Genomic DNA, 25,556 nt, shown 5'->3' on the forward strand with positions numbered 1-25,556 from the left:
TGTGTGTGTGTGTGTGTGTGTGTGTGTGTGTGTGTGTGTGTGTGTGTAACGAGAATCGTAAGCGCTGCACAGAGAGAGGCGCTCAGACACACTGCGTGTCTTTCGGTATACGTTTACACACGGTGACGTTTCTACGGTTTTATATTCGGTTAATGTTGCTTTTGCGTCTGTTTTTGTTTTCTGGAAATCCATAATCCTTTGATGACACTCCATTTGCATGCAACCACAGCGAACGGCTGAGCTTTGCCCCGCGCCTAAACGGATTTCGGTAATATTTTATTTTAGATTTTTTTTCTCTCTCGCTCTCTTTCTATCCCTTTTCTTCGATTGCCCACCCCTCTCATATCGTTCTTCGCTCTCAATCAAAAGCTTTCAACGTCGTTCTGTGTTTTTCTCTACCACTCACCCGCCACAATAAATATGTCCAAGAAAGACAAAAGATTATAATATAGTTCTTGGAAATCGTAACATTAAAAATACATGGATGACCATTTGGCATTTGCAGTATCTATTCAACAGCTGTGGACTACCTAAATGATACATTTTAAATCAAAATTGTTTTTTATTTAACTATAAAACGAAACTGTAGTATTGCATAGTAATTTTTACCAAAAATCTGTGGAATCTAATAACCTTTAATTATCACCATAGTAAAGTCACTGTATAACTTAACCTATCATGCATACAAGCAAATATCTATACAACATCATGATATATTAAATATTCTGTGATAAAGAAACCTTAAAATTTAGAATCTTTAACAAAACTATTAAGTTTTGTCTTTTCAAAGAACCAGTTTTTATTTATTTTTCTTTTTTGAAGATTAGTGACCAATAATTATATGTCTCAGTTTTAAATTAAAATAAAATTGCTGCTAATAATATTTATCAACACGTTTATTAAATATTATATAATATTATTGTGATTATATCATAAAGATCAAGTACTTAAAAATATAAATTAAATAAAAACTCAAAAAAAATCTTACCTCATCATACTTACATTTGTAAGACAAATTTAGAAATTAAAATAATATTTTTGGATTTAATTTTATAATTTTATCATAGAATCCTGTATGGTAAATAAATTTTGAATACTTATAGATACATTTTAAATAGACAATAATCCAAATTCAAGCACAAAAAAAAATGTAACTTGTAAAACTAATTGCTTAACGATTAACTATGATTATGTTTTTTTTTTTACAAACATATTTATTTGTTGTTTGAAACATTGGCCGTAATATTACAACGTGTTAACGTGTATAACGAAATACATATTTTATAAATAATATATTGAAATATGTATATTTTTTTTCGAATGTTTCATATATTTGTTATGATACTTCGTCCGTCAGATAGAAATCAATTTTGTAAACCAATTTCGCATATTCTTTATTTCCTTCTTGTTGTCTCCTCAAAACAATATGTAGGGGTTAGCGTTTGTCAAACGAGCTAGGTCTTATATAATATAGAACGATAGTGTGGCTGTAAGGGAGAAATTTCCAGAAATGTAAAGGGGAGTGGGGCAAGTCAAAGGGATAATATTCTCCCGTGGGGAAACGTTCGGCGGACCCGTAAGACCTCTCTTCTCGGGGGTAGGATGAGCTTAATCCCTTCGGTCAGCAAGACCACATCTATTTAAGCTACACCGAGGCACGGCTTTCAGGCTTTCCCCGAGCATTTAGCTTTATCCGGCTTTTGGGGCTTTTAATATCGTCCGTCCTTTTGTTCGAGTCGAGTAATACTTTTCTGTGTACACAGACTATTCTCTAGTTTTTATGACGGTTGGTTAAACATATTAAAATATATATATATATCTGAGTGACAGGTACATAATATTGTATATATATAATATACAAATTCAGTATCTTAATTTTTTATTTTTGTGCAATTAAAATAAATCTTGTATGTAAAATATATACGATATATTTTTTACAATTTATTTCTTATATAAATATAATATGCATGACTTTCGTACATTAAACACAAAAATAGTTTTATAACATCATGATAATGTATATTATACGATTGTACGATTTTTATTTATCAATCCATTATGAGATCCAAAATTAAAATAATGACCGTCGCCGTAGTCCGGAATAATCAGATAAACGAATTCCCGGATAATAATTAATTATTTTTTCTCTATACAATTATTCCCTATACATTTCGTATAATCAATTGATGTTCTGTATCCGATATGCATACATATATAATTTAATTAATTGTTTTAATATACCTAAATTTATATAATAATTACCTAGAAATATGATTGATCTTATTACGTTACGTTATAATTTTTATATGGGTGGATAGTGGATACAACTATATAATAACTATATCTTATGTAAAATCGACAGTGTTTTTTTTTTTTTTTTTTTTTTTTGAATTCTTGTCTTATAAATAATTATAATCGAACAGTCATCATAATATTTCACACAAATATAAATTTATAATTTTTGGAAGTATTTTTTAGCGTAAAATTGTTATGAAAGATCTAATGTCTGTATGAAAATAACTCACGTATTTATTCGTTGCCAAAATATAAGTCACAGGGTGAGTGTCCTAGCAGGAATTATTGAACGGAATACGCGATTGCGAAAAAAAATGTTCATAGGATTTGGATAAAACCCAATTTATCATCATAACGATTTCTTTTTGAAATTGAAAATATAAAAAAAAATTACTTTATGCATGAAGTTGTGATCAGCTATTCATTTTGTATACGTTTCATTCAAGTAGAACAATACACAGGGTTAGCTCTAATATTCTTTATTAAAAACGCAGAATTAATTTCCTATAATATGTTGAACGAGTAACAATTGATTTCGGGTTTATATTGGTTAATAGAGATCACTTGAAAATAATTTGCAATAGTTCAGTTCATCATCGAAATGTAATATTTTGACATGCGAAAAGCTGTATAATTACATATATATTATAATTACTTATAACTAGATGTGTTGCATGTATTACATGCATTTAATGCACATAATTATACATATGCATGACAGTTAAACTTGGATAGGTTCCAAATCGATAGCGCATCATGTATCATATTACTACATGAATTTTATTTCAAATACACCATTATGCATAATAATAATAATAAACAGAAAACATATATTTATTTAGGTACCGAAAATATACACTATATTATATTATATAAAATCATATAATATAGATACCATATATATCATACGTTCATACGTGTAATTTAAACTAAATATACCTATGGTATATACTATATATGAAATATGAGCAATGATAAAATAAAAAATAAATCCGTTTGCAAATCGTCGTATTGTTTTCCTTTTTTTTTTTATTATCATTATTATCAAACTATACATATACGGATATTCGGAAGAGTATTATACGTGAATATAAAATAATAATATACAACGATTTTATTATGTGGGTTGTGGTTAAAGCTATTTGCGTGTTATCTACTTCCTACCAACTATATTATAGTATAACCTATGTAGTTAATCCCATATTGCGTAGTTATGGTAAAATCACGACATTTTAATGTACAACGTTTAATTATATCATTGAATTAGCTTTATTACTTAATTACCTATTAAAATGAACATGGAATCAAAAAATGTTTAGCTATGAAATTCAATATTTCAATCATAAAGGTAAGAAATAGTGAATTTTGACGGGCCGCGTATATGATATACAAGTTGATTCACTTATCATGCACACATTTTTTTAATTATTTATTTATTTATTCAAATAAAAACTTTATTTTATTTTATTTTAAATTTATTTTTACTTACATACACCTATTCCATGTTTAAAATACTTGGATTTTATTATACATTTTAATCATATAGGTTTTTGTTAACTTTAATGCGTCAAACTGAAATTCAAACGAGTAATTTCTATAAATTTAAACTTTATGTAATAAAAGATACATACTAAAGATTATAATCCTCGTTTATAATACACTATAAGATCCTCGTTAATCCAAATGGGATTGAGAAAAGACGTAGTTAAAATTATCTATGAATGTATTAAAACTTATTTTTTATTTTTAAAACTTAAAAATTAATTTTTAAATTTATTATTATAATTATACACAGTATGACACAACTAACAAACGTAACCGATATATACAATCATATTTAAACAACGCTCACGCAAGATATTGTACTATCGCAATTATTATAATAATAATTATCGTTGTAATAGTCTACGGGAAAATCGTTTCTACGTAAATAAAATGGTGTGATAATGCTCAAGTCCGTTCGAATTACCGTATCTTTCGGATTAGCCTGTGATCGGATTAAGGATACCTTTTTTGAAATGGCTTTCCGTAAAATAAAAAAATAGATCTAATATTTGGTTTAGGTAATACTTATTGTACAATTTTTACCAACTATATTTAGGTAATATTAAAATGAATATAATTTTTAAACCATTATAGCCTTATCATATCATTAAAACTACTTATTATCATAAACTATTATTTTTATTAGTCCTACATAAGAATATAATTTAATAATTCAAAGAACACTTGTTCGAATTTTAGTTTATATACCTATATATATATATTGTATATTTTTTAATCATCTACTAAATAAGAGAAATTTACGTTAACGTTTGTATCATTAAAAATTATATTTAAATTACACGCAAATTCTATGTAATTAAAAATAATATTTATAAAAAATTGTTGGTATTTAGAAATTCAAGAATCTATATTAGCAAGAATTTGAATGAATTCATTAGGTATTTAAGGAAGATAATATATGGTAACTGTGTATGTCTGGAAAACCATCGTGTATGGTGATGCATAAAAACATTCCGTGTTAAATAATTACATGACGGATACGGCGGTGGAGGAGTTTTGTTAATCAACAAAAACACATCTCCGTCGCACACTTGTTGCCGCTGGAAATTTCGATATTCGCGTGTACGTACCTAAATACTACAATGATTGTGTTCAAATAATTGCTATTCGGAATTTCTGCACAAAGTGTGCATGGAATCACTATAACCCTATGAAGTTACATAAGAAATTCGATCGAGGAAAAAATAATAAGAAGAAAAAAATAATAAATACACAATACAATCAATTGTAAAACGAAACGTGCTGGTCCTACCAGCGAATTCCTCAGACTGTGACGTCAGCGGTTCTTGCAGCATTTTGTTCGGATTCCTTTAGTGTAACCAGAAGCACGTGTTCGCATTCGATTCGTTGGTATTGGTTTTGTTTTTGTTGTACTCGAATGGACAACGACGACGACGACGACGACGTTTAAAGACCGCACGACGACGACGACAGTATACCACGCGGGCCGTTTGACCGACCGAGACTAAAGCACGACCGCGTTCACACACACGCACACACACACACACACACACAAACATACACACGCGCGCGGTGAGAGTCGAAAAACCCGTCCGGCAACGGCGGATGAGGATTGTCGACGACGGGGACGCGGAGAGTCGATGGCGGGAGGATAGCAGAGGGATTATCGTGTGCCGTTCGGGGTGAAACTTTGTGTGCCACTGCAAACGGTCGGTGGCGTGGAGTGCAGGCCGAGGGTGAGATTAGCCGGGAATATAGCAACGACCGTACCCCGCACCGCTGCCGCTACTGACGCGCCCTTAATCCGGATTACCGATGAAGCGGCGGAGGCATCATCCCCTCTACTTCTGTCTTCCGACCAACACGACCTCAGTGCTGCCGCCGACGGGACGACCGAAACCGAAACATACGACTGCCGCCAGATACCCGTGCACAATAATTTATTATATCATTATTATTATTATTATTATTATCCATATATTATCGTATTCGTAAAATATACGTACATATTATTATTATGACATATAGTTGGATATGTGAATAATAAAAGAAAGTCCGTAGAAAAACTCATTTGTATCTCGTTTATGGAACTTTCTGGGTCTCTATAATACGTATATTACATAATGTCATGTTATATTGAAGCGTAATATCTGTTTACGATTTGAAGTGGTGTTTAGAAGCGATTGAACGTTAACCGCGTGTAAAGTATGAGCGGGGTGCCCAAACGACCACAACGGTTGACATTCGATAATATACTGCAATCCGGTGTCTTTGAATGTATCATCGTTGAACCGAATGAATTCCAAAAATAATACAGGGAAAAAAAAAAGGACAGACCTAATAATCGTACAATTCCGCTCGTGTATTCAATTCGTAATATAACAGTATATATAATATCCTCCGAACACTATGCAGTATACACGAATAATGTAATATTGTGTATAGTCAACGTATGGGTTATAAATCTGAGCGCACATGAATATCAGTGACTATTGACTCTTTTGACGACAATCGACAGACAATGACAATAATATGCAATAAAATTACATTATGGTGACGGGTAGGCAGGTGCACGAGTTCGTTATTGGTTTGCCTCGTACATTCAAAACCCTTTTTTCTTACAATGTAGTAACAGTAAGAAAGGACTGCGTAAACATAAAAACTCTGTTTATGGTATTTTTCAACGTGTTTACATCGGGTTGTATTTCGGCGCATTCCGTTGAAAAGACTATATTTTATACGCGTAGAACAGACGGTTCCTATAGAATTATGAAAATTTATCACCCCGTAGCCGTCATCATCACTGCACGTGCGTCTGTGTGAACCCGGACCATGAAATTATTTTCTTCTGACATGACCAAGCAGTACCTAACCTATACCCATCAAAAGTGAATTTTTTCGATGCATTAAATACGAGCATTGTTCTTTTATACACTTGTATACTGCCATACTTACGTAATATGTGCCCGTTCTTCACGCTTTTCCGTTTAAAACTAGTCGACGAGTCATTAACGCGTATTATGTCAAATAGACAGTTTTCGCTAATAGACCGGTTAGGTTAGGTTTTAAAAAATCGATTGTATTTTTACGTAAACTGCACGTGTGTACATCAGCAGAAACAATTTTTTTTTTTTCTGACGGTTAGTTTTTAAACCGATACGTAGAGGGGCGAATATAATATGTGATATTAAAATAGATGTCTCTATATATTTTATTAGTATACGGCCGCTGACCATTTCTTACCATATATATATATATATATATATATATTAAAATAAAATCCCACAATGACTCAAATTTTGACGAAAACTTAAAAAACGACTTGTGTTAACAACCTCAGCAGACTAAAATATTACATCATTAAAGGTAGCAATCTAAATATTTACAGTACAAACTCCTGCACCTCACATAATTTCATGTGACTCAATAATTCGTTTATAATAATACAATATAATCAGTGATTTTAAATAAACTATCGCCATCAGCAGGACAGCTGCAGTAGTTTTTGTCCGTCGTTGCAACGGATTTAAGACGAATATTCGCGTAAGTTTATTTTCGCATGGCTAATAGATTTTTTTCGATGTCACGCTAATCGAAAGGGTAGTATTCAATCACGAACGATGACCAACAGGCACTATTATCGTTTATTATTACATTATTTCGCTACGCGATATTATAGGTGTATAATATATAATATAGTCGCGGGAGGCGGTCGTGGAAAAATAACAAAACCCATCATCGACTAATCCGACGTGGCTTATTTGTATATTTTTTTTTCTCATTCGCACGCCATAATGCAATATATTATTATTATAAACTATAATGTTGTTGTACTCTGCAACGTTATTCGCGGACAATTGCAGTTCGCCACGGTCGTACATAATATTATGGTTCGTACATAATATTATGGTATCCACGCGTATCCATTTGTGCTCTATTCGCGGCTTGTCGTTCCGCCGTTTCTTTGTATTGCGATTTATATATTTTTAATACGTAGGCACGCATCACGCAGCGTGTTAAACATGGCAAAAGTAAGTACCTCCTCTTGGACAACGACAGTAAAATGGAGTGAAATTGGCAAGCGCCATCAGTGTTTTTTTCGATTTTCATAAGCGTCGAACAACAATTGAAGGGTCCGGTGCAAGAATCGGCTAGGTCCACTTTTTTTCGAAATGCATTTTTTTTTACATATTCTGATAAAGAATAATTTTGTGTACATTTCGATACAATAATCGAGTATGTCCGTTCATCAGATAAGCTAATATACAAAATGGACATGTATAGTTATAGTGTATGGTGCAATAATTAATTAATTAAATAAATAAATAAATAAAATAATTAATAATCACAGGATATCAAATAATGTATATAGCTGCTACACATTCTTTATGGATTCCTAACTTTGCAGCGCCGGGGTGAATCCTCGTGTTTCTTTAATTTGAGGAAATATTATTATTTTACAAAGATCCAGGAAAATAAAAAAAAATTTAAAAAAAAAATCACCCAATGAAAAACCCGAATAATATTTTATACGCACGCAAGCTAATGATTCAAATAATAGGAACCGCGATTCAGTAACGGTGATTCTTTTTTTTCTCTTTTACTCAAATATCATAAAAACGATTTTCAATAATTTAGAAATCCGGAAAATCAAGCTCAAACGTGTACCTATAGGAAAAACTGTAAAAATAATCGACGCAATAACCGTACCAACAGCAGCTGCCATACAACACATGGTATCACATTATCAATCCTTATAACAACAAATCAAACCGAACAATAAGCATTAATCGTAATTAAACATAATATTCCATCATTTACAACTATTGAAACCACAATGTGGAAAAATGAGTCCGATGATATTGTATGGGATTTTAATAAAGCTTATATCGTTTGAAAAATAAATCATTATATACAAACAATGAGTAGGTATTTATTTAATGTACTTCATAATACATTCAATTTTTTTTTATTTACTAAAAAAACAATAACGCATACAAGTAAAAAACACACATTTTAAGAACACTTAACAGTATTGTATACACACTACTATTGATATGAGTATTATAAAATCGTAGTATGGTTAACGGTTAACCTAATAATAATATATGTTATCAGTACTTATTAGCATTGTAAGAATAATATAGTAATTTTAAAAGAATCGTTCAATATTTTTAATTTTGTAGGTATTATAAAAAACGATTGTCTTTACTAATATATTATGATACTAACAAGAAAAATAGTAAAAAAAAAAATAAGATAGTTGCGTAAAAATACAATAACAACATATAAACGAAATTTTTATTTATATATTTATTTTTTTAGTGCATATAGGATTGTAATGTGAAATAAGAAGAATCACAACAATGGTTGTATACTTGTATGGAACTATTATAATAGGCTAGGACAATGGGTATACTACTTAAATTACTTAGAATATAATATATTATGATAAAAATCCGGCTTGTTTGAAAATCGGATTATCTTGGAAACCAAAATAATTCGCTAAAGAAATAAATCTGGATTAAGACCTGGTGTATATATTATGTGCAATCGGATTATAATAATAGTCTGATAAAATGATTCTGGGTTAGTATACTACTATTTGGATTACGCCTACTTAGTATGCAATCAATATAATATTGTTTTATTTATATATATACAAAATGAATATCCAAATCCTCGAGTCGACAACCTGCAGTCGGAGGTTCTTTAAAATCGTCGTCCGGCTGCCACTGAACATAACTCGACATTTAATTTATGCGGCACTTACTAATCTGACATTTAGGCAATCCGATATAATATGGTTTAGTAATGTAATAGTGTTTAAATGCGAACGTTATACACATGCATAATAAATATTATATTGGATAATACACGGTTCGCATACGTACTGCAAGCATAATAATAATAATATATATTTACAATAATGTACGCGTTGATTTCACACACGCCATATACCAATAGATTAATACGCAAACGAACCTCAGAACTACAAAGTGATCCAAATTTAAAACGCAGTGATCGATGAAATGTGTTTTTTAACACGCATCGACATTATATATATATATATATATTATGTACCTATATACTATTTCAATGTGAGCACATTACCCATACAAACGACTATTGTTAGTCCTCACAACGCCATAGGGTAGTTCTGCGCGTGGGCATTTTACGCGATAGGTACGCCTTTAATTGTTTTTGTTTTCATCATTATTTTTCACTTTTATTTCGCTGAATATCCACTGACGAAGTGTATTACACATTTATCCGGGGGAAACCAGCCACGTGCTGCTGCTACCCTTGCGTCGGCGAACAGAGATTATCGTCGCCGGCTTACTCGACCGACTCTCAGGCATTTCGGTCGGTCGAGCACACTAGTCCGTGCGCTGTATCGTAATCCTTATACCGGTCACACACGCGCGTATATACGCTCGCACAGATATTATCGCATGGACATATACGTATAATATATCGCGTGTGTTTATATAATGTGTGTGTGTGTGTGTGTGTGTGTGTATGTGTTTATACGTATAGTCTTTTGTTCTACACCAGCAGTTGTAGTAGTAGTCTTAAGTATGCGTGTGCGAGCGAAAGAGAGGTAATGTGCGGGGGGGATGATGGTGAGGCCGAAGGGATTTAAGCCGTTATCCCTAGCGTTCATTAGTGCAGGATTACCGGGTCACCCGGGCAAATACCCCCCCGACGGGTGAGGGCTATTAGGAAACGGATCCAGCAAATCCGGATTACCTCAAGGGCGCTACAGCGTCGTGAGAGGTGGTGGTGGGGCGGTGGTGGTATAGCTGGGTATATACGCCAACGTACGAATGTAGATGTGTGTGTGTGTGTTTGGACTGTTATGCGTGTGCGTGTGCATGTGTGCGCGCGTGCGGAGAAGAACGGATGAGTGGGCAAAGTCTCGTTAAATCGCGTGTCCACCGCCGCTGTCGTGATGATTTTTCTTTCCTCGGTGTCCCATTTGGATCCTTCCACCGCTTCTCCTGCTCACTAACCTAACCGCCAACGCAAACTCATATCTGTTCACTTAATACACACACACGCGCGCAAACTTATACACTGCACCAATTACACTTTCGAAGACCAATACTATATATAATATACTCGAACGCATATATATATAGGTATAATATATATATATGAAAATTCGAAAAGTCCCGGAGGTATTGGACGTAACCGTATATCTATGTACGTGGGTTTCAACATAACTGTTTTCCTCTCCTGCAGTGGACTTCAAAGCGATTGGTTAGGGTCGTTCGATTTCTATAGGAATTAACAATTTTTGGAATTGTAGCACTGTGTAACGGAGAGAAGTCTAACTCATCTAATGGTTTTAATTTCATATTTTATTCAGTATTATTATTCTGATTTCCAAGAATTATTTAACTGAACAGTTTTGTTGCCTTTAACTATATCGTGAATTACGATCAGCTACTAATACAATACGCAGACAATAAATCATGAATTAATAATCGTTGCTGTGTTATTTATAAGTATAATAGCACTTAACCGAACATTTTCCTAAAATCAATTAGCCATACCATTTTATTACGTGTATTACGTTTGTTAAAACCGTACAAAATTATTATTATCATGGTGGTTATTTGACAAATGATAAAATATCGTAATATTTCATAGCCTTTATTATAAATTGGATAGTTGCAATTTATCTATAAACATAACTGTAATTCTAATAATTTATTATAGTAAGTCTTTAACTCTTTTATTTTTACCGTTTCCGTTACTTAGTTGAATTACTGTATAGTTTTAATTACTGATCTTCAGAATAATTGAGAAGAAAATGTATCTTTTACGTGTATACTTTATGTTTTAAATCTTGAAATATTACTTTTTATTGTATTATTTATTAATTTGTCATCAGCATAATCTGATATTGAATATTGTATTTAATTTGTAATTATTTAAATTCGCGTTTAGAGTTTAGACTCCTATAATTGATTTTAAAATGTATATATTGTATTATAAGTATAAGGTTGCATAATATATTTTAACATTTAACTGAAACGATATTATAAAAATGACAGATATGGTTTTGTGTCGGTAGACATTATGCATTTAAAATAAAATAAAATAATTACAATTTATGAACTCTGTGAAATTTTAATTATTTTTCACCTTTTAATATTAGGCATCTGTTAACACACCCTCTCACATTTCTCATTCTTCATCCCTCTCTAACTGTTGCTTTTTATTTCCAATTCGAACTCTCGCTAAGTGATTCCACATTATGTTATACTTCGTCATGCTGTCTTGTTTTTGTAATTTGTAATTACAATATGTAATATATAACAACAAAATATACATAATACATCAGTATACTTATTTAAGTAAATTTATGACAAAATAAAAAACAATTTGTATGTGTATATAACTTAATGATTCTTTAAAAAGTAAACGCTTACTATCTTAGAAAATATAAACCTTTTGAAAATAAATTGTAGTTTAATTACCGTTTTTTCTTTTTTTTTAGAAGGTACCTAACAAAAATATATAAGCCATAACGACATTTTAATAATATAACAATTATAGCAACATTTTGATATAGACAAAAATACTGATAATTTGAAATTTGATATTTATCTGGCATTATTAATAGTTTTTGCTTGAAATATTAAATTAAAAGTGTTGTCATTTTTTGTTCAATAAAGCAAAAATTGAAAAAAATAATAATAAATATACAATTACATTTTTTCTCACAAAGATTGTTTTTAAATGTCTTGAATTATGTAAAAAAAAAAAAATTTTAAAAATCATCCATGTTTTTTAAGATAACAAGTGTTTACTGTTATCCCAAGAATCATCCAGTGTAATTTAGACACATTATAATAAATATCAATATTTTGAATAGACAAATTGTTTAAGTATAAACTTATTCCCACGGTTTAAGAATTTATTTAACAATATACATTATTGTACTTCATATGACACACTTTTCTATAAAACGTATTTATAGTAAATTGTAATATTATGTTCAAGTATATTACAATATTCTTTTTTATTCTACTAATAAACGTAATAATATGTATTGTGACCATCTGGAAAGTCATATGAAGTTTAAATCTTTTAAATGGGTTTAAAAAGGGTAGTTAAATCACTACCCTTTTTGAAAACTATTGAAACGATTTAAATCAGGATGACCTAAAATTGAGAAGATAATATACATTTTGTATGTTCAGAGTTATGCAAGCAGTCAAAGGTCAATAAATTGTACTGATATCAGATTTTGACGTTATTAACAACGTTATATAATATGTATAATATATTTCATTTAATTTTGTTTCGTATTTTAAAAATATGTTGAATAAATTAAAATTTACATAAAATATATTTTGTCTAATAGTTATACTATAATAGCGTTTTTAATACTCACAAAAATTAAACATTTGGTAAAAATCTAGGAAACGACATAATATAAAAGAGAATGTAAAATTATGAATGTGAAAATGTATAACTAATATGAATCTAGTTTACTTAAATCTTAACCGGCTTAACTAAATTAACTTGATATCTAAAGTTAAAATAGAAATTTTTGCCGTTGGTAACATAACGAATCTAAATTTTTGCTTTTGGTCTTAAAATCTAACTGTATAAATACAGCCTTTTTTAGTTAAAAGTAAAATATATAATATTATATATATATTATTTATTCAGTTATTAACTAATACAATAATTTGAATCTTGAAAATATTATCATTTAACATTAATTTCTTACTAAGAAACGACAAAGTAAACTTTTATAAAAAATTACACTGGAATTATAACTACACAGTCTGGAAGAATAGAAAAATCTTTATTAATGGTTCAAATTAGTTGGTTATTGGTTATTAAGAAATTAAAAAAAAATTGATTTAAGGTTTTTGTTCGATATTTTTTAGAAAAATTGGGTGCCTTAATTCGATTTTTTTCACTCTGCATACAGCAATCAACGACATTGATATAGATTTGAATCGAAATGCGCATTTGATGTGATGTAACTATAATTATATTATTTATAATTTATGTACCTAGTGGCCAGTATGTTCGATATTAATTCAGCACACAGTAACATAATAATACGATAGTATAGTACCAGTAATTCAAATATATCAAATCATCTACTTAGTGGTTATGATGGACCTACGTATAATACGTATATGCTCATCAGGTCGCGGAATAATATTATAATATCATATTGTCCGGACGCTCAACAATCACGATATCAGGTAGCATATTCGTAAATAGATATTATTATATTACATAATACGTTTCTGAACAATCGACGGCCGGACTGATTTTTGAACTTAGGTGTCTACGAGTACACGAAATACACACACACATATTCACACTACTTGTAGGCGGGCAGGCGGCGATGCAAAAAACAGTACCTATAGCTGATATTGTATTGTAAATTATAGTGCACCCGACGCAGATAATCACATTAAAATTAATAAGGTGCGCGTTACGGGTACTTCGTTAAGTGCTCCGTGTTTTTCAATAGTATAAGAATATTATGTCTGATTGTATTTTTTTTTCAACTCTGCCCATACATCCATTACTTTACGGTATGGCAGTTACCTATAAACATATAAATGTACACGTCATCCGTCTATTATCATTATAATACTAGGCGCCAAAAAACCATACTCATACGCGTGTGTGCGCGCATAATATTGTGTGAGCGTCACACACGTGACTGAGAATTTTAATACGAAAATTCCACACGAGGAAGTATCGGCTGGAGAAAAAAAATTATATATAGGATAATAATAATTGGTCGAGAATATAGGATATCGTCGAGAAATATGCGTATAGGCGTCGGCGGTTTCACGCGGCTAAATACGAAACAATCGGGTATTATATTATTATTGTACGATTGTAGCGAAGATTTTTTTTTCTTTTTTTATAATCTATATAAGCCAGTAAAAAAAAAAAAAAAAACAAAATAAAATAAAAAACTAGTAAAACGAAGAGCGTATACGTATAATACATGTATAATAGAGATAATAATAATCGGTGCACCGCGACGAATGTGCATCGGGCTTCACATTGTTCATACCGGCGGCGACAGTTGGCAGTGGCGGCAATGGCAAACTGCCGGGTTTTTAGCGCCGCGACGTCGGGCCGCCCGGACCGTCGTCGCATGCGTGTGTGTGTAAACAATGTGGAATTAACCTTGGCCAGGCGTCGCGCGCGCGAGCCGAAGACGCGTCTCGCCGGCGAGTGTTAAGGTAATATTATAGGAAAATAGAAAATAGAAAATTAGATGGAAAAAAAAAAAAAAGTGGCGACGGTCGCTGGCTGGCTGGTTGCATAGGTACGACGGGCACAATAATAATAAAATATACGCATTCCATCGGGTGGCGGCGGTCGCAGATACGCACATTAGAATTCCTTATCAGCGCACATCACCTGGGAAACATCCTTGAGTGGCGCGCATTTTTCTCGGGTTTTTGTACTTATTTTTTTCTGTTTCACTCGAATTTCCCCGGGCCGTTTAAAATACGCATTCCGCAGTCGTCGGCGGCGCGCGTCACGTGTTGATAACTATGTGGAATTTCGGTGATTTTTTTCCGATTTTAAGGTCGGAAAAACGGAGATTTTCCTCTCTCGACCACACATTATATAACAATATGATAATAATATAAATAACAATAATATTATGTACACACAACAACGATATTGTTATCATTAACGATACATGTGACCCCTCGAGGATTTTTCCACACAGTCGCCGCCGCGGCTACCGTAACCCGATTGTTGTCTACGATATCATAATGAATAAAAAAAATAATACTCTCGGTCGTAGCTAGATGTAATCACACTTCATTCATATTCGGTCATAATTAAATTTATTGGTCAGTTACTACGGTTTTTATGTTGTATTTAAAATTGCTTAAATACAGTTGATTGTTTAATGCTTATTATAATAATTTATATGTACAATATATATTATATTATTAGGTGCATCGTACTTTTACCTTTAAATTGTATTTAAATATTTTGAATTGGTTTAATTTCTTCGTTTTAGTTTTATAGTAATTTACCATCGGTCGAACAATGTAGTTAGACTACTATTTTATGTTATGTATATATTGTATTATAAGAACGTTACGGTTCACTGATACTATTTTAAGTTAGGTTTTAAGGCGATTACAGTAGGCAACAAGAGAACACCAGATCTAGACTGCGAGTATATTTGTCAAAAGCATTTTAACATCAAAATATTTAATAAAATAACAGGTAATAAATAAATAACGCTATTTTAAATGAATATATTTTATACATATTGTGTTTACTAACAAAATAAAACAATTCATTAAGGTAAAATGTGCTAGCATAAAAAAAAAAAAATAAGTCTAATATTTATATTATTAGATTATGATAAATTCGATTCAATTTGTATTCAAAAATGTTAATGTACACATTTTTATCATTATTATATTATTATATTTTGATTAATTTGAATCAAAAATATCATTGAAGAAACACCATGTAATACTGTCAGATTTTTAGTAATTATAGTACAGCTTATGTAAATGATTAATGGCTAAAACTTTTTAACCAAATTAATTTACATCGAAATTTGAATAATCCAAAATAAATAACTTTTAAAACACTAATTCATCAGGTTTGATTAATAAATACTATATCTATACTAACTTAATAAATAATACTATGTGATGTATTTATTTAAGAATATCTAAGTTGATAACTTTTATATAAGTATTACATCATTATTATACTACGGAATACCAACCAAATTATTTATTATTTTTTTTTTCAGTTGAATTAAACGATCTATACAATTTTTGTACAATAAATTTAAAAGAAAATATAATTTGACTTAAAATTAAGAATTGATATGAGACGACTCTGTTGGGTTAAATTAATTAAAAATCTTAAATTTATAATTTTAATTTTATAATTAATATTATAATTTATAACATTATGTACGTTTTAAATATTTTAAACCAATATGGTTTGTTAAGTTTGAATTAAAATAATTAGAAAACGATTAAAACAGGTTTGAGTTAATTAGTTTAAATAAGTTTTATAAAAAAAAAAAACAAAAAACGTCGTCATTTAGAAATAATGATTTCGAAGATCGAGTTTTAATTAATTTTATTAAATTTAGTGACATTATTCAATATGATTACCACTTTATACCACTTTAATAAGCTATTAGTAAAAGCGGTTATTATATAATTTATAAAATAATTCATAGAAATTAAAATATAGCTAATATAACTGGATTGAGGTGTTGTGTAGAATTAGACACATTTGTAATAACTAGATACTATTTAAAATAAAATATGTAACTGCGCCGTTAGGTCATTTAAAAATATTTATGGCCTACATCCCACCATCCATACCATATCTCTTAATACACTGTAATTAATTACTTTGCCAAATATATTTTTAGCTTTATTAAAATTTGTTTATTTTTCATTACTAGATTCATCCGTATACACTAAACATTATAATCGTAATCTTAATGATTAAATTATGATACAAACATTTTAAGATAAAAAAAAGAAAAAAAAATGAAAATATTTTTGTTTTAATCAGTTACTATGATCACCTATTTTAAATATAATTAGAACGACCGTCGATAATTAAAATGACATCGGGAAAATTTTTGGTATTGGTATACAATGTATTATAAAGCAGAGACTACTTTCGATATTCTGATTGACGGTAATTGATTAATTTAAAACAGATCATTATAAATATATATACAAGTATATAATATTTAAATCGTAGAAAAAAAAAACCAACGTTAATTCGAAAAATACCACTGTATTATAACTGTACACACCTTTCATCAGAACGATTTTTGTATTTTAGAAATTTGTGAAAGGCGATTATAATATTATTATCCATACCTACCGCATTATTTTATACTAAAACGTTTTCATTTGACGATATAATTTATTTAGATAGCGGTTTTTTCGCAAACGTTTATCAATATAACACGCGTAGCTTAAGCATTACACGTACGAACTAAACGACGGCGATGTGCATGTACCTCAGTGTCTATAAATGACTAACAATAGGTATCTACGCATAGTACATCGGAACAGAAATACGTTGATGTCTTGAGCCACGCGGAATTAGCGTGTCACGGCACTTGCAGGAGGCACACCACACAGCAATCCCAGCGGGGATACACTTATATATATATATATATATATATATTACACAATATTATTTACACGGAGTTGTCATACGACCCGGAATTCAATCAAAATGCCATTGTGACCGTGGGTTGAGTCATTTAAATTCAGATAAGCCTTTTTGGACAAGACGTTATTACACTGTCCAAGAAGACCCGGGTCCATTACGGGCCGTGCCCAGGTCTCTAATTATTTATCCACGCTTGGACCGGCCTAGACGATGAGCTGACCACCACCATCGTTACCTAGACCCGCAGGTGTCAGTTTCCAAAGCCTCAGAGTCTTAACCGGGTGTCTAAAGGTGAAGTCCGAATACACAATAATCCTGTTACACGCCGCCGTGGTCTCGTCATCGTGAGATGGGATCATTGATAACGGCTGTACAACATAACTGCGACGGCTGTGGAGGCAGAATCACAGATTTCCATAAAAAATATTAATACTATAATAAATCATCAGCATAGTATTATTCGTATTTCTTATACGCTACATGGATGGGCGTACAAGATGTAGGAGTCATGTGCAGTGCATATTTTTATTTTATTTTTGTTTTTATTTATTTTTATTATTATTATTATTATTATTCTATACGCAACAATGACCAAGTTGTTCAGATTTAGATTAAATAAATCCATTGATTACGTTTATTTTATAAAACAGACTCTATGCGCGCGTATTTACGACCACGGAAACGATGCAAACATCCGGTTCCGTATCATCATAAAACTGACACAACGCCATAAACATATTACATAGATTCGATAATAAAGGTCGCTTCGGTGTATACGCAGCTATGTCTCCAATGAACCCTAATTCCGTATAATAAAAAATATCGCCGACCGCCAAGCACCTAACCAACGAAACTTATTTTTTCCCTACACGATTTCACTCTCTGTATTTACTCATTCGATACCGTAATTTTTCTTAACCCAGCACAATAATGACCTCCGTAGAGTTATTTCAGCTATATGTAAGTACAGTAGCCATTTGTTATTTTTTTTGTTGGTTTTTTTTTTTTTTTTTTTTTTTTTTAATTCAACATTAACAATATAAACAATTTTTTCCGTACTAAACAGTTAAACAATGTATATCTAAAATAGTAAACTAAAGCGTATTAAAGAGAAAAAACGCTTGTTTAGTTTAGACACATTTAAAATCCGAAAAGCCTACAGTATTGAAGTGTAATGTTCATTGGATTGCATGTTATAGTTATTAAAAAATACGTGTGCATAATGCAATATTATATTATATTATTGAGAAAGAAATAATAATACCAAATTTTTAATCGGTTAAAAATAATGACGTCGTTAGTTTTTTTAATCCTAGTGGGTTTTTTTTTTTTTATTAATATTGTTGACAGCCATTAAAGACATTCGATCAATGCTTATTTAAGCTATTAATGCTGTCCCATGTTCAAGGAGCTCTATGGATACGACCTTAGAAATTACACAGTGCTATCGTTTAGTCTATAACTCGGTGCACAATCAATATAAACCGACCGATTGCGCATTCACCGACGAATTCACCCAACACACCGATCGGTTGACCGACCAACCGAACAATCTTCGGGATAAGACAATGCAAATAGTCTCCACGGTTCGACGACCTAATCTTCGGGTCAGGTGTCAATATACATTATGTATAATAGTTGAGCCACCTCGGAATTTGAAGAGTACAGATATAATTATTTTTACAACTGGTAATATTGATATTAATTTATATTTTTTGTTAATACAAATTTCAAAAATATATACATAATATATACCAACAAGCTTTTGAGATGTTTAGTGATGTATTATATAAAATAGTATTGGTTTTACTGTATAACCTATATGATGATTGAGTTTTTTTTTGTATGAAAGGCTGACATAACTTTTAAGAACAGTACAAAAATTCAAATTTTTAACATCGAGAGTGGTTTATATTAAAAAATTGGATTAAGTTGATATAAGTATTTTTAAAATAATTTAAAGATCAAATTTTTAACAAATTCGTCTCGAGATCACAAAAATAAGTACCTAAGTTATTTTGTAATTCACAATTCATAGCATTCTTGATTTTAATACTTATACCTACTTAAAAATGTAACAACAAATTTTTAATAAGTTAATTTAAATAAAAATATCAGCATAACTTTTAAGGAACTATTGAAATTTTGAAATAATAATAATAATTATAATATAAACTTAAAACACTTAAAACATCTCGCTATTATTAATTAAATTATCATTTTTTATACACATTAAAATGATCTAAACTTTAAAAATAAAAGCTTTATTTTTTAAGCGTTAAGATTTCAAAGTTTTGGAATCCGAATACTTGTAAAATTGTAGTATAAAAGCATTCTTATGATAATAAATAATTATAATAATAATATACCTGGTCCGAGTTGTCCGTCGTTTGCATTAGAGACTGGCGATGTGGATCCTTGTAAATGTGGCGTCAATGACATTGATTGATTCTGTATAAAAAAAATTATATTTATTGTTTTTTTTTTTTATTGTTAAAAACCACATATTAAATATTATAAAATGTAAACATACGCGCTTACTACACGTTACAAGCCTACAACAGTGACATACAATGTAGATATTCAATGTATACCATTCGCAAAAAATATATAGTATTATAATAATATATTTTAGAAATTTAATGTGCATAATCCTCAATGTATCCAATTAATTTTTTAGACTTAATCATTATATTATTACCTACCATATATTAATTTTGTTGTTACGTTGTTATTAATATTGTCTTAATCGTGTACAAACTTATAATTTTTAGGTCACGTCCCGTACTGAAATTAACAAATATAATAAATAATATACAACGACGGTGATTAGATCTTCTCATATGCGCCCACTATACGAATATAAACTCGAACGGGAGACGGTTCTTTTCTTTTACGTTTCCCCTCGGTGGGGTAATTTATTGTGTTTTTCATTTACCGCAACCGCGTTAGATGTGTCGTCTCCCCAACGAGTTCAATCAGTCAAAAGGGAACCGATGAACCGTTGTTTCCTTCCTTTACATTGTCACAAGGATTAACGGCTTCCTCGACAGTCATTTTTCTACATTCGGGTTTCGATGCAACGCCGGCAGCGGAGTTTGTCACGGTCTGAGAACAACGCCGATTTAAAACCACTGCAGTCCCGTTTCCGGTGATCGGCACCCGCGGTAATATTCGTAGGTATGCACAAAGTCTCGCACAAGTAATATACATATTATATAACATGTATTATTATTGTATAATTGTATATTATCATACAAGTCATAGAGAAATTAATTTAACGATTTAATCATAATTCTATGACCAATTATAAAATAAACGGATGTGGTCAAATATTATTTAATATCATTCGTATTAATTATATTTTTATGAGTATTTTTGTTATTTACTATGAATTTTTTTTTTATCAAAATCAGAATAATAAATACATAAAAAATTGTATTATGAGTGTAAAAAAAAAAAATCACTAGTAAATTTATTTTCGATATTGATGTTCATTATCAACATTAAAAAAAAACATTGTATACGCTGTTTAAGTCCGTATCAAATATGTTTCGACGTGAAAAAAATAATTAACAAACCGTTAACCGACAATATATCTAATCACTAAAAAAAAATAAAAATTTTATTGAAATCTCATCATATTAAACACCCTGTATACCTATGGTTTTATAGATATATAAGATAGTATTGTATTTTTTGTCCGACGAGCCACTGTTTTTTTTTTTTTCGAACCGCGTAACAATAACAGTAATACGTCATACACTTATAACGACGTATAATGTATATATAGTATACGTACACGACGCACGCACCGTAATGCACATATTGTACAAAGTTAAACTGTTGATAATTTGCAAAAATCGACTGGTATTAAATTTGCATTTGGCCAGCCCAAGTCGTGTAGTATATTAAATATAGAAACAGTGCGCACGAGTGAACCCGCTTAATGAATTCGACCACCATTATGGGACAGCAATAAAAATGAGTTAATAATCCGCGGTCCGCGGCGATAGTTTTCTAAACCGGGGTTAAGTGATGTCAACGACTAGAGGCCGAATCAGTAAGTCTTCTTCTTATTTATTTATTATTATTATTATTATTATTTTTTTTTTTTTTTAGTGAGCTATATAAATGTTGTTAACTCGAAATGCTTCAATCATATGTTGTTTTATTGCCACGTTTTTCTCTGGCATATTCACAAATATACAATATACGTAATATCTATACTCATTATAATGTTGCAGAATGAATTTTTTACTAACGCAAGATGCCTATATCGTCGTTTCTCGAACAATTTATGTATTTATTGTAAATCATTTAGATGGTCAATATTGTAGAATGTAGAATATTTGTCTGCATAAATATAGATTATAAAGCTATAATAATTTGTTGCACGTTTCAAATATGCATTCAAATTGATATAATTCTGTTCTAGAAGAGTGCAATGTATTAAATAAATGTATTTAACCTAAACGTATAAAAAAAAATGACAAGAAAATGAAGTTATAATAAACGTTTAATTTTAATTAGTCCTTTATATATTATGTTTAGTAAAAAACAATGGACATAAAGACGAGTAATGTACGTTTTAAAAATCATTAGTTATACATAATATATGGTATATTAACATATACCTTATTGAAAAAACCATTTTTGAATTATTATCTCAAATAAATGGATTCAATAATGGAGAAATTGATTTTATGACATGTTTGTGGCTCGTATCTAATAATGATTGTGATATTATATTACACGCATTTACGTTGTATTTTCGTCAACATGAAATTTAAAATATTTGAATGCTCTCTATTGTAATAGTTTTGTACAGTGATTGGTTTATACGCCGTCAATAAAATTAGCGTTCTTTTTTGACAAAATACAAAATTCCTAAATAATATTGTAGATACTAAAATATGAAAAAAAATACTACAAATAATAGAAGTTTGTTTTCTTAGGCCTGATAATATACAGATAAACAGAAAATATGATGGTATAGGCTACATAAATACCTATTGAATTTCAATATTTTAATAAAAGGAATTTAAAAATCGATAATCGTTTTATGTTATTATGTTATTATTTCAAAAAATACACCAATGTATTTTTTACTGAGTAAAAAAACCCTTAAATATACATAGGTAAACTTTGTATTACTATGATATCTCAATAAAACTTTAATACGCTCACAATGTCATTAATTATTCTAACAAATCGTTAATTAATATTTTCTATCACTTTATTTGAATACAGTCATTTAATATGCCATTTTATAGCAATGTGCTATAAACCATTTAAGATACTTAGTGATTATCAATCACCAGAAAATTAAAATAAAATTGACAAATAACTATAATATAGTTCCTATATGATAATATTATCCACCTATATAAAACCGTGGGACAGCTGGTTTATGTTTCCTTGCTTGTAACTTTAAGCCCTGCAGTTAAGGTTGATATTCATTGAATTCGTACCAAAATAATTTATGCAGGGTATATTTAATAAGTATGAAGTACATTTTATTATTTTAGTTAGTTTTATATTTTACATTATGCTATTATTCGTTTTAACTTATATTTTTTTTTTAGAATATATTTTATATTGTGCTACACAATGTTCAATAAACAATAAAACTACTGTTTTTAAAACACAATATATTATTATAAATTAAAATATGCATACAAGTTTGTATACTATGCTTAGTGCTTGGATTGACAATGATGGCTGATAATATAAAACGTTTAAAAACGACAAATAATAGTTAGGTATCATGAAGTTATGCAACCATTATTTTCGTGTTTATACTACGCTAACGTTTTACACAACATCGGTTATTGTTATTATACAATTTTGTCAAACCTGAAATTTAATGTAGTTAAAACTTCAAATATGTTTACCTACTATACATATACGGAAGGATTAAACATTGAAATATCTCTTTATGTTCAATAATAGTGTTATATATTAGACTAAACGTGCCATTGTAGACCTTACTCCGTTTATACGTAATATTTAATTATTATAGTTAATCAAAATTACACGTCTGTAAATTATTAGCTTAGTATCATTATCTTCCTCAACTCCGATATTTACGATGTCTTATAATTTTACACGTTATCTATATATATATATATTAATTTGCATATTTAAAAATAATGTCAATAGCGTAACCTGACTTGTAGGTATTCAACGGTATTCAACTAATGGTTTTCCGTTTAACAGAATTAATAATTTATAATAATAGTAATAATTCTATACAAATTAGGAAATTCTATTACAATTATTATTATGATGACACAAATCATAAAATAAATAAAAACCACATGTCCAGCGATGGTTAGTTTACAAGGTACAGATTTCCAATAATCTAATCGTATAAATTAAAAACAAAATATGCGTAATATTTATAATATATATGCATATAGATTTTATTATAAGATTTTAGTTTTATTTAACAGATGTTTTTGAAAACCTATATAAAAGTTAACCTACAGCCAATGTTTTTTTTAAATCTTTAACCATTTTCTAATGGCTAAAAATGTAAAGATTGTTTCTAAATTTGAGTAATTAAATAATTGCTAAAAGTGTAGTAGGTACTTTACCGTTTTAGAATTTTTTTTTTTAGATATATTTTAGATAGGTATATAATAAGATTTATATGACAAATATTTTGTTTTGATGAAAGTGTATTTTGGTGTCATAAATTGTCTTGAAATTATTTATACAACTATATAATTGAAATGAAAATATTAAACATAGATTGTGTAAAGTTAATTTTTTTAATTCTCTTAACAATTTACGAAGAAATCGTTAGACTATCAGCTGATAAATTACCGAACCCTTTAATGATACTATATATTTATGTTTTTTGATATTTCTTATCATAACACGTTCATTAAATTAAAAAAAAAAAAGTTGTTCTTTGAATACATATAATAATATAATTCAATATAAATATAGAAACGTTTAAACATACAATATTCTTGCGAGTATAGTGCATGTTATTATCGCATTTGTCATAAAAAAATCAGTACGGTTCATATGCGATGACAAGTACACGAGTATCTTAAAAATATAATAAAAATAGCGTCAAAAATAATTACCTGTATTATGATTAAATTAAAACCTTAACTAATGCTATATAATTTTATTATTATTACAAATAATAATAAATAATACAACAATATGACTTGAGAATTCTTATATATAATTCCCATGTATTCGTAATATTAGTAAGATGCAAACTCGACATGATATCATGATAATATTATTCAAAAGTAATATACCTACCTATCTTTGACACATATGAATAGATTAACAATGAAACTATTGAACTAAAAATATAGTCAACTATTCAATATCATAACTATCTAATTATTCTAAATAGAAATGATAGAATATCAATACGAAATTTTTCATGCAGTGCAAGCGGCAAAGTCGAATCAAATAAGTACCTAATAATAGGACAGATTTTATTTATTTATTTTTCTAGTTTACGCCCAGCAGCCAATATTTTAAAGCTAATA

General features: G+C 29.7%; 1 protein-coding gene across 2 annotated transcripts in view; it reads right to left on the minus strand.

Annotated features, from left to right (window-relative positions):
• Positions 1-25,556, minus strand: part of LOC112603552 — a 71,183-nt gene that overhangs the window by 23,870 nt on the left and 21,757 nt on the right. Inside the window, exon 2 of one of the 2 annotated variants that reach the window (XM_025352172.1) lies at positions 20,400-20,481. In XM_025352172.1, coding sequence (XP_025207957.1) covers positions 20,400-20,481 — 82 coding nt within the window. Of the gene's footprint in view, positions 1-5,113; positions 5,452-20,399; positions 20,482-25,556 lie in introns of those variants that run through there. The other variant, XM_025352173.1, reaches the window with a different exon arrangement.

This window comes from Melanaphis sacchari, unplaced genomic scaffold, assembly GCF_002803265.2.
Source record: "Melanaphis sacchari strain LSU unplaced genomic scaffold, SCAv2.0 Contig10_pilon_pilon, whole genome shotgun sequence".
Classification (NCBI taxonomy): domain Eukaryota; kingdom Metazoa; phylum Arthropoda; class Insecta; order Hemiptera; family Aphididae; genus Melanaphis; species Melanaphis sacchari.